The sequence below is a fragment of the Drosophila mojavensis genome, unplaced genomic scaffold, assembly GCF_018153725.1.
Source record: "Drosophila mojavensis isolate 15081-1352.22 unplaced genomic scaffold, ASM1815372v1 contig_81, whole genome shotgun sequence".
NCBI lineage: Eukaryota > Metazoa > Arthropoda > Insecta > Diptera > Drosophilidae > Drosophila > Drosophila mojavensis.
Genome location: NW_025318907.1, coordinates 7,588,257 through 7,599,212, shown reverse-complemented (window position 1 = coordinate 7,599,212; position 10,956 = coordinate 7,588,257). Strand labels below are relative to the sequence as shown.

Genomic DNA, 10,956 nt, shown 5'->3' with positions numbered 1-10,956 from the left:
AATGGCACAATCAGACGCTGCGATGGACTTCGACGAGATACTCAGCCAAATTGGCGAGTTCGGGCGGTACCAGAGAGTGAACTATTTGCTCATCTGTCTGCCGGTGCTCTTTGCGGCCGCAAACAGTCTGTCGTATGTATTTACGGCCGGCACGCCGAAGTATCGCTGCCGCATCGAGGAATGTGAGGTGAACAAACAGCCGTATTACCAGACCGATTGGCTGGACGTGGCCATTCCGGGCACAAGAGACAAGCACGGCCATTTCACGCCCACAGACCCGTGTGTGCGCTTTGCGGCAAATGCTAGCCTCTTCCATCAGTGGGACACGTGCAACGCCTCATGGTTTCTGCCCCAGCAGACGCAGCGCTGCCAGCAGTTCGTCTACGACACGGGCGAGTACACCATTGTCCAGGACTGGCAGCTGACGTGCAAGGAGAACGCCTGGAAGCTCGCCTTCGTCGGCACCACCCACTTCGCCGGGCTGGTGATCGGCACAGCCCTCTTTGGCTATCTAGCCGATCGGTGAGTCATGGCTAGGGAATTTCCCGCTACTTAAAAGTAGTTGTAGTAGCAGTTGTTTTAGAGCAACTCATTTGGGGTCGCGCTGATTAGCGGCAGCGGCGTTGGGGTCGTTGGTACTCATTAGTTAACCCCGCTTCCGTTTCACACATTTGGCACATTGACTCTTTACAGATTCGGACGGAAGCTGATCTTTCTCTTCTGCACCATTTTTATGGGCTTGACGGGCATTGGCCAGGCCCTGGCCTGGGACTACTCCAGCTTCCTGGTCTTCGCCTTGCTTAATGCAGTGGGCACATCCGGTGTCTATCCGCTGGCCTTCATCATAGGCGTGGAAATGGTGGGGCCACGCAAACGGGAAATGACCTCCATTGTGCTCAACTACTTCTATGCGGTGGGCGAGGCGCTCCTGGGCCTCGCTGCCTGGTTGCTGTCCAATTGGCAGGTTCTGCAGTACGCGCTCTCTGTGCCGCCGCTGTTCTTCGTCGTTTACTTCTGGCTGGTGCCGGAGTCGGTGCGCTGGCTGCTGGCGCGCAACGAGCACGTCAAGGCGGGCAACATCATTAGGCGGGCGGCGCACGTTAATCAGCGCGAGCTCTCCCTGGAGCTGATGGCCAGCTTGAAGCAGCAGCAGCTGGATGCCGCGGACAGCAGCTCCGATAAGCACGAGCGACTGCAGAAGCAGCAAAAGCAACGCGAGATCTGGCCATCCGTGAAGCAGGTGTTTAGCTCCAGAAAGCTGGTTGGACGCTACGTTATCCTGCTGTTCATATGGTAATATCTATTCCTATCAGATGCGAGCTATCCCTCTAATCGCATATGCATTCCCTAGGGCTGTCAACGCTATTGTCTTCTATGGACTCTCGCTGAACTCGACCAACCTCAGTGGCAACAAATATTTGAATTTCGCACTGGTCTGCCTGATCGAGATACCCGGCTATAGCTTGGCATGGGTACGTTATCGATGTGTTCTACTATATATGCCTGCATATACTCGCATCAAAAATCATGCCTATTTATATACTTTCGGTCTTTCTTTAATTGTCGCACCCAAAATAGTTGTGCCTACGTAAACTCGGACGTCGTCTGGCTTTGTCCGGCTCGCTGCTGCTCTGCGCCGTCACGTGCGCAGCTAGCGGTTATCTGACGACGGGTATGCCATCAACTATCATATAAGACTATATACATATTTGTATGTATATATACTAATAATATATACTATTCTTAACCCTCCTTACATGCCTGCACAGTTTGTGACGAAAAACAGAAACGTAAAGAAACCCTTGAAAATGTATAATTTATAGAATGAAACTTCTATGAACGAATAATTCTCATTGACTTTTACAAAACTTCAAATATTTGGGTTAGATAATTTTAAACCAATTCGAAAATGAAGTATTATTCAAGTGTTCGTTCAAGAGTTTTGACTGTATTTCAGTAAGCTAAGGAAACAAATAATTTATATTTTATTTGTCTATCTATTTTGTTTTATCCACATAACAAATGCGCTCCACAGATTTTCATAATTAAGTATATCTCCTTGCTCCACAGGTGCCAATTGGCTGATCGTAACGCTCTTTTTGACGGGCAAGCTGGGCATTACCTCGTCGTTTGCCGTAATTTACACGTATACGGCGGAAATGATGCCTACGGTGAGAAATAATCAATATTCAGATATTTACGGCTCAGTTGATCATTTCCTCTTTTCAATCTCTTTCAGGTCATACGCAGCGGAGGAGTGGGCGTAATGTCCACTTTTGCACGTTTTGGTGCCATGCTGGCGCCCTTTGTGCCCTTGTTGGTTTGTGTTCAACTATTACTAACGATAAACCTTATTGCGGTTAAATAATTAATACTATTATCCATTTTAGGGAAGCTACTACGAGCCGTTGCCTTTGCTATTATTCGGGGCAATTTCAATGGCCGCAGGTCTTTTATCGTTTCTGCTGCCAGAAACCTTTCACAAGAAGCTGCCCGACACGGTGGGTTAGCCAACGTTGTGTTTCTCTAAATGGAACCTATACTCATATACATGTTTCTCTATAGGTTGCGGAGGCTATTGCCTTGGGCAGCAAGACTCGATCCGCTCTGAATCCAAGCGACAATTGCACATCCTCCCACGGGCAACAGCATGAGTCCATAATTGGATGAGGCGTATCCTGGAGAGAATACTTTCTCATTTAGTACAAAGCACTAGTAGAAGCATTAGACTTGTTTGTAATTTTTATGTAGCATCTGAATTTGTACTTTTAGTACGTACGTATGAATCTTTGCTATTAGTAAGTGCCTTAATAATTTGGTTCACAATACTCGATATTCCTAAAAATTTTTGCTTTGTAGCTCAAACTATGTTTTTTAATTGTAAACTATTAAATTATTTATATATACACATGTTTATAATTGAAACGGGCCAATAATCATTTACACACGATTCGCATCATTGACCGAAGAGACCCTCGAATAGAAGAGGGTCTGTTACAACTCCGAAACGATGCAGAAGCTTGTAGCGCTGCTTCTCATCGGTGCGCAGGCAGATGGGCTGATAGAAGCCTAAACGTCGCTTGCTCTTTGGCTCCCAATCTGGCAACAGATCCTCTATATCGACGAGCGATTCTTTGCGTCGGCCCCAGAAGTCTACGTAGGCAAGCTTCAACTGATCCTCCTGATTGTTGATGTAGATGAAGCCAATTATGTTTGAGGTCACATAGCTGCCCAGCGAGAGTGTCATCAGACCGGAGACGCCAATGGCTGCATAAATCCCCAGCGCCTCGCCCGAGACGTGACCCGCATGTTGCAAAGCAAGAACGAGCGGTGTTCCAGCCGCAGTTACAATTGCCTGATAGACTTTAAGGCGATTAAATGCAGCTACTAGTCGTATTAAGGGTAACCGATATATGGGTCGCCAATCAGTAAAGGCAGCTCCCAAAGGCGAGGATCTCCCGGCATTTGTTGTTGTTGACGTTGGATTTTGTATTGTTGCATAGTGTCGGCTTTTGAACACACAATATGACATGGGAAATCTTAGACATTGTGCACTATACAAGCGTTGCAGCACTGCAAAACATAAATTCTCTATTATTAAATCGCTAAATTTTATATTTGTGTTTATATAAAAATAAGAACTCACTTGTTGTGTGGCTGTTAGATAAACAGTATTGCTCGCTGTTAAGCTCACGCACATTGGTACTCCTCACTCAATTTGGTGCTGTTAACATAATATTAAACATAGTTATCGATATGTTTACACGACTATTCAATTTCCAAATATAACTGTCACGATATATGAAAAGCTCAAAAGTAAGTAGAAAGAAACGGTTGGCTAATAAAGCGAAGCTTGAAATAGTTACACACTCAATCTCTTAGCTGAGCTTTTGAGAGCCGACACATTAGCTGCGTGCTTGGAATTCTTATAAAAAGAGCATACACTGAGCACTGAGCATTGTTTAATAATAGATCCAATGATGAGCGACACAGCCCAGAGCGTTCAAAACTATTATTCCTCAGTACGAGTCGACAACGGCGCATAGCTCGTTGCTTCTACGATCGCGTGGGCGCGGATCTTTTTTGGTCAGTTACAGCACACAAATTTACATAGTATGTAGTTTGCTAAAGTTATAGCTTTTATTAATAATAATAAAATATGCTGACCGATGAAAATATTTAAAAGTTTTTGATAACTGTGAAAACGGGTTTTTTAACGTACAACCAATTAGCGCCTAATGCGCAAAGGAAGCTGCGAATATAATCGAATTATATTTAAAATTTCAACAACCGAATAAAAGATTAAATAACAGTTCAGCTAATCAATGTTTTAAGCAAAATACAATAGATTGATGACAATTTGTTATTTCGTTCGATGTGTTTAACAAGCTGCAAATATTTTTAGCACGATTTTGGCGTGCTGCTGAATTCGAAAATACTTTTCAAAATCTGTGTATGTGTGCGTAATTATATTTACCAAAATTTCTCACAAGTGCAGCATGTAAATAAAATAACACTATATACATTTATTATATATTATATATGCAGAAAAAACGAAACAAATTAAAAAACAGGCACAATAAAAACACTGAAAATTTATATATAAATTTGAGTTTAATTTGGAGAAAACGAATTCATTTGGTTTTGTAAAATAATTTAAATGAAAATCCATCCATACAGTAAAGCCAACTTGGATATGAAATTAAAAGTTTAATAATTTTACAGTTTTTTATTAAATTCAAACATATTAAAAGCTAAAACAAATTTGAATTTAACATTTATTTTATAACACATTGTTTGAATAGGACTTTTATACCCTGAACCCATTGAAAATGGAAAATCAGGATATAATGTTTTGTGAAAAGTATGTAACAGGCAGAAGGCCCACACTGCAGCGCAGCCCAAGCGCTGTAGCTGCTTACTGTGCAGTCAGCAGAGCGCGTGATTATACGTGTGTGTGGATGCGTGCATAAAAGATGTGCAGAATGAGTAGAATATCAGCTTGGAGGGTTCAGCGTATCTCCTAGTCGAGCAGTCTCGACTGGAGCCTTCTTACTTGTTTATTCTTGTTCTTGAAATATCGAAAAATGTAACTCAAAAAAGTCGCGTGTTACCGACTTCAGAATACCCCAGAATTTAGCGGAACTTAAGAAATCGGTATATGCTCAGAACCGATTCGCCACGCCCCGTGGACATATATTTTTCATCAATCTTTATAACATTATAGAATTACCTCACGCGCAAATCAGCATTTAAGCATTTCACGCCCCCAATGAGGACTAACCAACATCATTTCTGGCGTACCGGAAAATGCATTTTCCGATTTCCCTAGTAGGCGTCAGTGGGACGAACGGACAGACAGCAAAACGGACCGACGGATAAATAAATAAATAGTAATATTCAACTCTAATAATAATAATATTGGCAATATTATTTTCCGTTTTTAGAAAAAGTTTGGGCAGCATGTCGCTGACATCGCTGGGCATAAGCGCCGGCTTCATGGTCGGCTGCTGCACTGCAGCACAGATTGCGCGGCGAGTGAGTCAGCGCCTGCTCAGTCAGGACGGTCTTGTGCCGGTGCTGATGAACGAGGCGATCGCCGCGGCGGAGTTGTGCGCCTGCTGCTTTGAGCTGATCATCGGTAAGTGGTGTAGAGCGGCCGGAACTAAATACGTGATTCATGGATTTCGCTGGCAGTGGCTGACAATTTTGGTGTGGCCACCTATGCCATCTTTCTGTTTCTACTGACTATCTGGTGGGGCAAGGTGTGGGGCGACGCCTCCGCCTGCCCGTACACTCACATGGAGGAAGTGCTGGAGGGACGCACCAGTTTTAAGGAAATGGCGCTGCGCACCTGGGCGGAGCTGATGGGCGGCTGCTGTGTGTATCGCATTGTGCAGGTCTTCTGGTGGCTGGAGTTTGCCGAAACGCACAAGGGTCGCGCCTTCGAGGAGTGTAATGCCGACTTGCAGGTCAGTCCCTATGTGGGTGCTGCCATTGAGGGCGTGGCCACGTTGCTGTGCCGCCTCGCATCTAAGACCATTAGCGTGCAGGAGCCGAAGTTTAGTAGTTACATTGACTCCTTCATCGGAACCAGCCTTGTGGTGGCAGGTAAGTGCCCGCCCGCTTGCAATGTGGCTTCCAGTTGCCGCCATGTCCTCTCAAAAAGTTTACGCTTTTAATTATGCCCTGCTTGCAGCCTTTAACTTCTCCGGCGGCTACTTTAATCCGGTGTTGGCCACGGCCCTTAAATGGGGTTGCCGGGGCCACAGCAATCTGGAGCACATCATCGTATATTGGATTGGCGCCTGCATCGGCGCACTGCTGTCGGTACCCATTTTCAAGCTCCGTGCAGTGCGGCGTTTGCTGCTAGGCGAGGAGAAGGAAAAGCAGGCCTAACTGTGACCCATTTCTAGGGAGATGTAACCGCATACTTTTTACTTGTGCACAACTGGCAAGAGTTTATAATGATTGTGTTTAATCTTGTTATTGATGATTATTATCAAAATTTACACGATATTTTATAGCACAAAACTTAACAAAGAATTAGTTTACAGTTGTTTTTATCAGCTGTCAAGAGATTTGAAATGATCGAGCAGCGCACAATTGCTTACATTTTGCTATCGATAATTTGCGCCCAAAATGTACGTAGATACAAATACTCAAATACGATAGCACGATTTATCGAATTTTAAATTTCGAATATTAGTTTTATTTAAATAATTTCAATGAGAAAATGGCATAGCGAAAAATTCTAATATTCAATATGTAATATATGTAGTTATTGAATTCTTTAATTGAAACACTATTATTTTATAACAATTTATATAAATTTTGTTAAGCAGTTCATCAATTAAAATATTATTTATTATCTAAAATCACAAGTTTTATAATTTATTTATAAGTTATTATTTTACGTTTCTCGGTAGTTAAATAGGCATTTATGTATATATATCCTTAGCTTAAGTAAGCATATAGCCAGATATCTTACTAATGTGAACAGTTCAATATGTGTATATAAAGGTCTTAAGTGTCCTTGATTATATCTGTTACTGCTGGTGGACGGCGTCGTCGACGTCGTGTCACACGGAGTACCACTTCATCGTTGAGCCGCTCGAACTGATAGTCGCTATTGCCTAACGAGCAGCGTTTGGTCACCAGGAGTGAGTCGCTGCTGTTGAGACTCTGACTCTGGTCCAGGCTGCTCGCATAGAAGGTTTCATCGATGGTCACACTCAGCTGCGAGGGCTCCGCTGTCGTTGCTACCTCTGGTGGCGTTGGCGGTATAGAAGGATCGGCATTATTTATTTTGTGTACGTTGTTTTCATCTTTTGTGCTTTGCTTCAGCGGCGTTTGATCAAGTTGATCTGGTGTGAGACTATCTACATTTTCGCTGCTTGGCGATTTCCGTTTTCTAATCTTTCGTTCTCCGATCTGTTTCTTTCCGTTTTTCTGTTTTAACGGGCTGTGCTCCGCCGTCTCTTGCATTGGGAATTGCATAAGCATTTGAATGAGATCCTGCTTGGGCGTTTGTCCACCCTTCATCGATGTGGACGTGACAGCCGTTTCGTCTGGTGGGTCCTCGCCTTGACGCGACGTCTGATGCAGCTGCTTCAGTGCCATCTCGATGGTGTCCGTTTCTAGGCACAAATTCGGATAGCATTCCAGCGGTTTAACCGGTATCAGCTCATTCATCGCCGCTTCGAGTGTAGCGTCGTCTTCAGTGTGGTCTATTTTTGTAGAGTCCGGCTGGGCGTACATGACAGAGGCCGCCCCAACTGTTAGCTTCGGTGTAATTGTCCTGTTGAGAGTAACATTTGTTGCCGACTTACTATCATTCTGATTGACAGCAATAAACTTCAGCTGCGAATTCTCCGACTCAGACGCTGCCGGCGCTGCTTCTCCCATATTTGAGTTGGGGTCTTCTGTATGGTTCTGTTCCTCGTTCGAGACATCCACTTTGACGGCAATGTTCTCAATGTCCATCTTGATGGGCAACCGTATGTCCTCAATTATTTGTATGCTATCCATGCTGCGCACTGGCCGCTTGGGCGTCTTTAAATTCTCCTCGGCCAGCAGCGCGTAAGCCAATTGACAAGGATTTTGCTCCGGGCTCGTAGTGGACCCGTTTACTGTAGTCTCCATATTTTGTCGGCTTTCCGAATGACAGATAGCTTTCGCTTGCTCAAGCGAATTGTCACAATTTGATGTGTTCGCTTTAACAGCTTCTGTTTTAAATGTCACTAAGGATTCATTTGTATTGCTTTTCAATTGCTCAGCAGTTACACAGTCTTGTTTAACGGCTTCATTTGACTCCACATCGAGCTTGGCTATGATACGATTTTCAGTTTTCTGATTATCATCGCTCTCTGCAGTCATTTTACTGTCAGTTGCTTCACTTGTCAGTTCTTCAACACCTAATACGAGATCCGGCATTTCTTCCTCTTTTGATAAATCAGTTTCCCCTGAAGCGTCGTTTTCGGATGTGGCTTTACGCATTTCTGTATCCACATGTTTTAAAACTCCTTCACCATTCAGGTCATGTTCAATTTGTGAGACTAGATTGGCCACAGATTTAGCTCTATTTATAGTATCCACCTCTTCTGCTATCGTTCTTTGAAGTCCATTATTTAACTTTGTCTTTCCACGTTTTTTCTTCTTCTTTTTGACTCTTTCGACTTTTGGCGAATCTAAGTCCGCTTTGAATTCTTGATCATTCGTAGCCTCTGCTATCGAACTTTCATCTTCAGCTGAAATTCCTAAGACCGTTAATCTGTCGTCAGATTTCGTATCCACTTTTTCCACTACAACCTCTTCAGAATTTAAGCCCTGTGCATCATTCACATTAGTTAAATTTTCCTGATCGCCTAAACCCAGGCTGGAAGCATGTTTGTGTTCGTTTCCTTCAATTACTTCCATCATTTCATCCTTCTTCAAATCCAATCCAATAAGTTTACTTGCTCGTGCTTTATCCATTTCATTTAATTTTTCCTTGCCATTGATTAAGTCCATATGAATGTTATCGTTGTCCATGGCATTATCAGTATCGAATACTCGTTTCTGCTCTCCGGTTATGAGGTCCAAGCCGGGGATGTGATCCTTGTCCATGGCAGTTTTTGTATCGGATTCTCGTTCCTGCTCTGTGGCTATGAAATCCAAGCCTGGTATGCGCTGATGGATAGCTGCATCATTCACTATTATATCATCCAGTATTTTTACACTACTTGGCTTTTCTTTTACAACCTTGATCCCGGCTATCGATTCTTTTTGTCGGGGTGTTTTGATATTCGCTTCCTTTTCGGCATATTCTCTCCCATTTTTATTTGGTTGTTTGTCTGTGTCATTTACTAATTCCTCCGTGTTCATTTTAGATTCTGCAGAGCTTTCCATTAGTTTTGACTCCGCTTCATTAACTAGGATATGCTGTCTTGGCACCTGTTTGTCTATAATTATCTCTTTTTGGGCTACTTGCTTTATCCTCTCAACATTGCTCTCGAAATAATTATTAATGTCTTCCACCAACAATTGCTGTTCTTTTCCAATTAGCTCGTGAGTTTGTTGCTCTTCTTTGGCTTCAATTTGGCTTTGCGGGGTGTATAGCTCTATTGGTGTAAACGGGGAAGCATTGGCTAATAGATTTTCAATCACCTTTTGACTGTCTACGCAGCGGTTGCCAACATTTGACGGACTTTTTCGTGTGGGAGTGCTGCCAAAGAGTGCATCCATCGTCTCTTGTTTGTTACTCTTGCTTTGGGCTGTGCACTTAGCATTGGGTCCTCTCTCGGTTTCTCGGCAGCTGTTACTTTTACTTTAAGTGGGATAGGTGTCTTTAGAAGCAGGTAAATATTGCCATTTAATCTGTTACCTGAAATAATTCAGCTTACCTGTTCTTGCTGCTTGTTTGGTTAGTCGAACGCGAGCGCGAATGCGAACGTGAACGATATTGTGATCGTGATCGTGAACGTTTTCGTCTTTGATCCTTGTTTCTAGAATTGTGTCTCTGACTACGGATTTTAGAATGCTCTCGACTGCGACTACGACTGCGGCTGCGACTGCGACGTCGACTCCTGCCTCGTGCGCGATCCCGATCTCTATCTCGATCTCGATGCCTTTCTCGCTGCTTTTCATGATCTCTGTCGTTTGTATTGCTCATCTGCATTGCCGGAACCTTTGCTGTGGGAATCGAGCACAAGGGCTTATGCCGTTTGTCTTGCCTCTCGTGTTTCTCTCTCTCCTTCCCATCCCGGCCAATAGGTGGCGCTGCCTGGGATCGCTTCGCCTCTGGATTATCATTTGTCTTTGCCTTTTCATCGCAGTGGTCGTTCTTGTTGTTGAATGCGATTTCGTTTTCAGTTTTTCTGTCTGCCATTTCATCGCGCTTAAAGCGTTTCGACTGCTGGTGTTGCTGCAGCTCGGTCGAAGAGGGTATCTGAGACTTGGGCAGCCCCAGTTTGGGCGGTTGCTTGCGCCTAAAGCAAATATCATCTTTCCTATGTAACAGAACATAATTAGAGGAAGCAATGAAAGATCACGCATTACTGAGCTTGTAGTTACGCCCTAGCTACTTACTCCTTGCGCAGCTGTATTATTTGTGCGTCCTTGCGCTTGATTTCTGCTTTTGCCGTGTCCAGTAGATTTTGAAAATTTACCTCCATTGTCCTGATTTTCTTGGCAAGTGCTTTTTTCTCCGCTTGCAAACTCTCAATTTCGAGCTTTGCGGCGTCGTATTTCGCTTCCCAGGCTTCCAATTCTTTGCATTTCTAGTGACGAATCCAATTAATTTCGTTCAACTCAGTGCGGAAATACACTTACTTTTGTTTCAGCTTCTTGGAATTGATCCAAATCATCATAGATATCGAGTTCGTCCTGTAGCATTTTACATAAACATTCGCGAATGTTTTATGGAATGCAGCAGCAGTCTTAATGCGCGAAATGCGTCCAGTGTTGGTTAGCGCC

General features: G+C 43.7%; 4 protein-coding genes across 7 annotated transcripts; 2 read left to right on the top strand and 2 right to left on the bottom strand.

The window, feature by feature from the left end:
- The first annotated feature begins 1 nt into the window (after position 1).
- LOC6581009 (organic cation transporter protein) lies at positions 2 to 2,865 on the top strand. Of its 2 annotated transcripts, XM_015164564.3 has the most exons (9): positions 2 to 522; positions 694 to 1,293; positions 1,352 to 1,472; positions 1,579 to 1,672; positions 1,770 to 1,790; positions 2,071 to 2,171; positions 2,240 to 2,320; positions 2,391 to 2,501; positions 2,566 to 2,865. In XM_015164564.3, exons 1-9 carry the CDS (start codon positions 2 to 4, stop codon positions 2,668 to 2,670), a joined length of 1,755 nt encoding a protein of 584 aa, XP_015020050.1. In that variant the 3' UTR covers positions 2,671 to 2,865. The 2 variants fall into 2 exon arrangements, with proteins under 2 accessions (XP_015020050.1, XP_002006800.1); XM_002006764.4 differs by lacking the exon at positions 1,770 to 1,790.
- On the bottom strand, positions 2,843 to 4,660 carry LOC6581008 (transmembrane protein 186). 2 transcript variants are annotated; one of them, XM_002006763.4, is made up of 3 exons: positions 4,478 to 4,660; positions 3,647 to 3,724; positions 2,843 to 3,573 (listed from the first exon to the last, which is right to left on the bottom strand). In XM_002006763.4, coding segments are annotated over exons 2-3 (618 nt in total). In that variant the 5' UTR covers positions 3,648 to 3,724; positions 4,478 to 4,660; the 3' UTR covers positions 2,843 to 2,956. The 2 variants fall into 2 exon arrangements, with proteins under 2 accessions (XP_002006799.2, XP_015020049.1); XM_015164563.3 differs by having other exon boundaries at positions 2,843 to 3,591; positions 4,478 to 4,659.
- LOC6581007 (aquaporin-11) lies at positions 3,990 to 6,696 on the top strand. Of its 2 annotated transcripts, none has more exons than XM_015164559.3 (4): positions 3,990 to 4,086; positions 5,448 to 5,641; positions 5,698 to 6,111; positions 6,200 to 6,696. In XM_015164559.3, exons 2-4 carry the CDS (start codon positions 5,464 to 5,466, stop codon positions 6,397 to 6,399), a joined length of 792 nt encoding a protein of 263 aa, XP_015020045.1. In that variant the 5' UTR covers positions 3,990 to 4,086; positions 5,448 to 5,463; the 3' UTR covers positions 6,400 to 6,696. The 2 variants fall into 2 exon arrangements, with proteins under 2 accessions (XP_015020045.1, XP_002006798.1); XM_002006762.4 differs by having other exon boundaries at positions 4,014 to 4,113.
- A 153-nt stretch (positions 6,697 to 6,849) lies between these two features.
- On the bottom strand, positions 6,850 to 10,952 carry LOC6581006 (histone-lysine N-methyltransferase, H3 lysine-79 specific). Its single transcript, XM_002006761.4, has 4 exons — positions 10,813 to 10,952; positions 10,570 to 10,760; positions 9,885 to 10,490; positions 6,850 to 9,808 (listed from the first exon to the last, which is right to left on the bottom strand). Exons 1-4 carry the CDS (start codon positions 10,873 to 10,875, stop codon positions 7,027 to 7,029), a joined length of 3,642 nt encoding a protein of 1,213 aa, XP_002006797.1. The 5' UTR covers positions 10,876 to 10,952; the 3' UTR covers positions 6,850 to 7,026.
- Between the last annotated feature and the right edge of the window lie 4 nt (positions 10,953 to 10,956).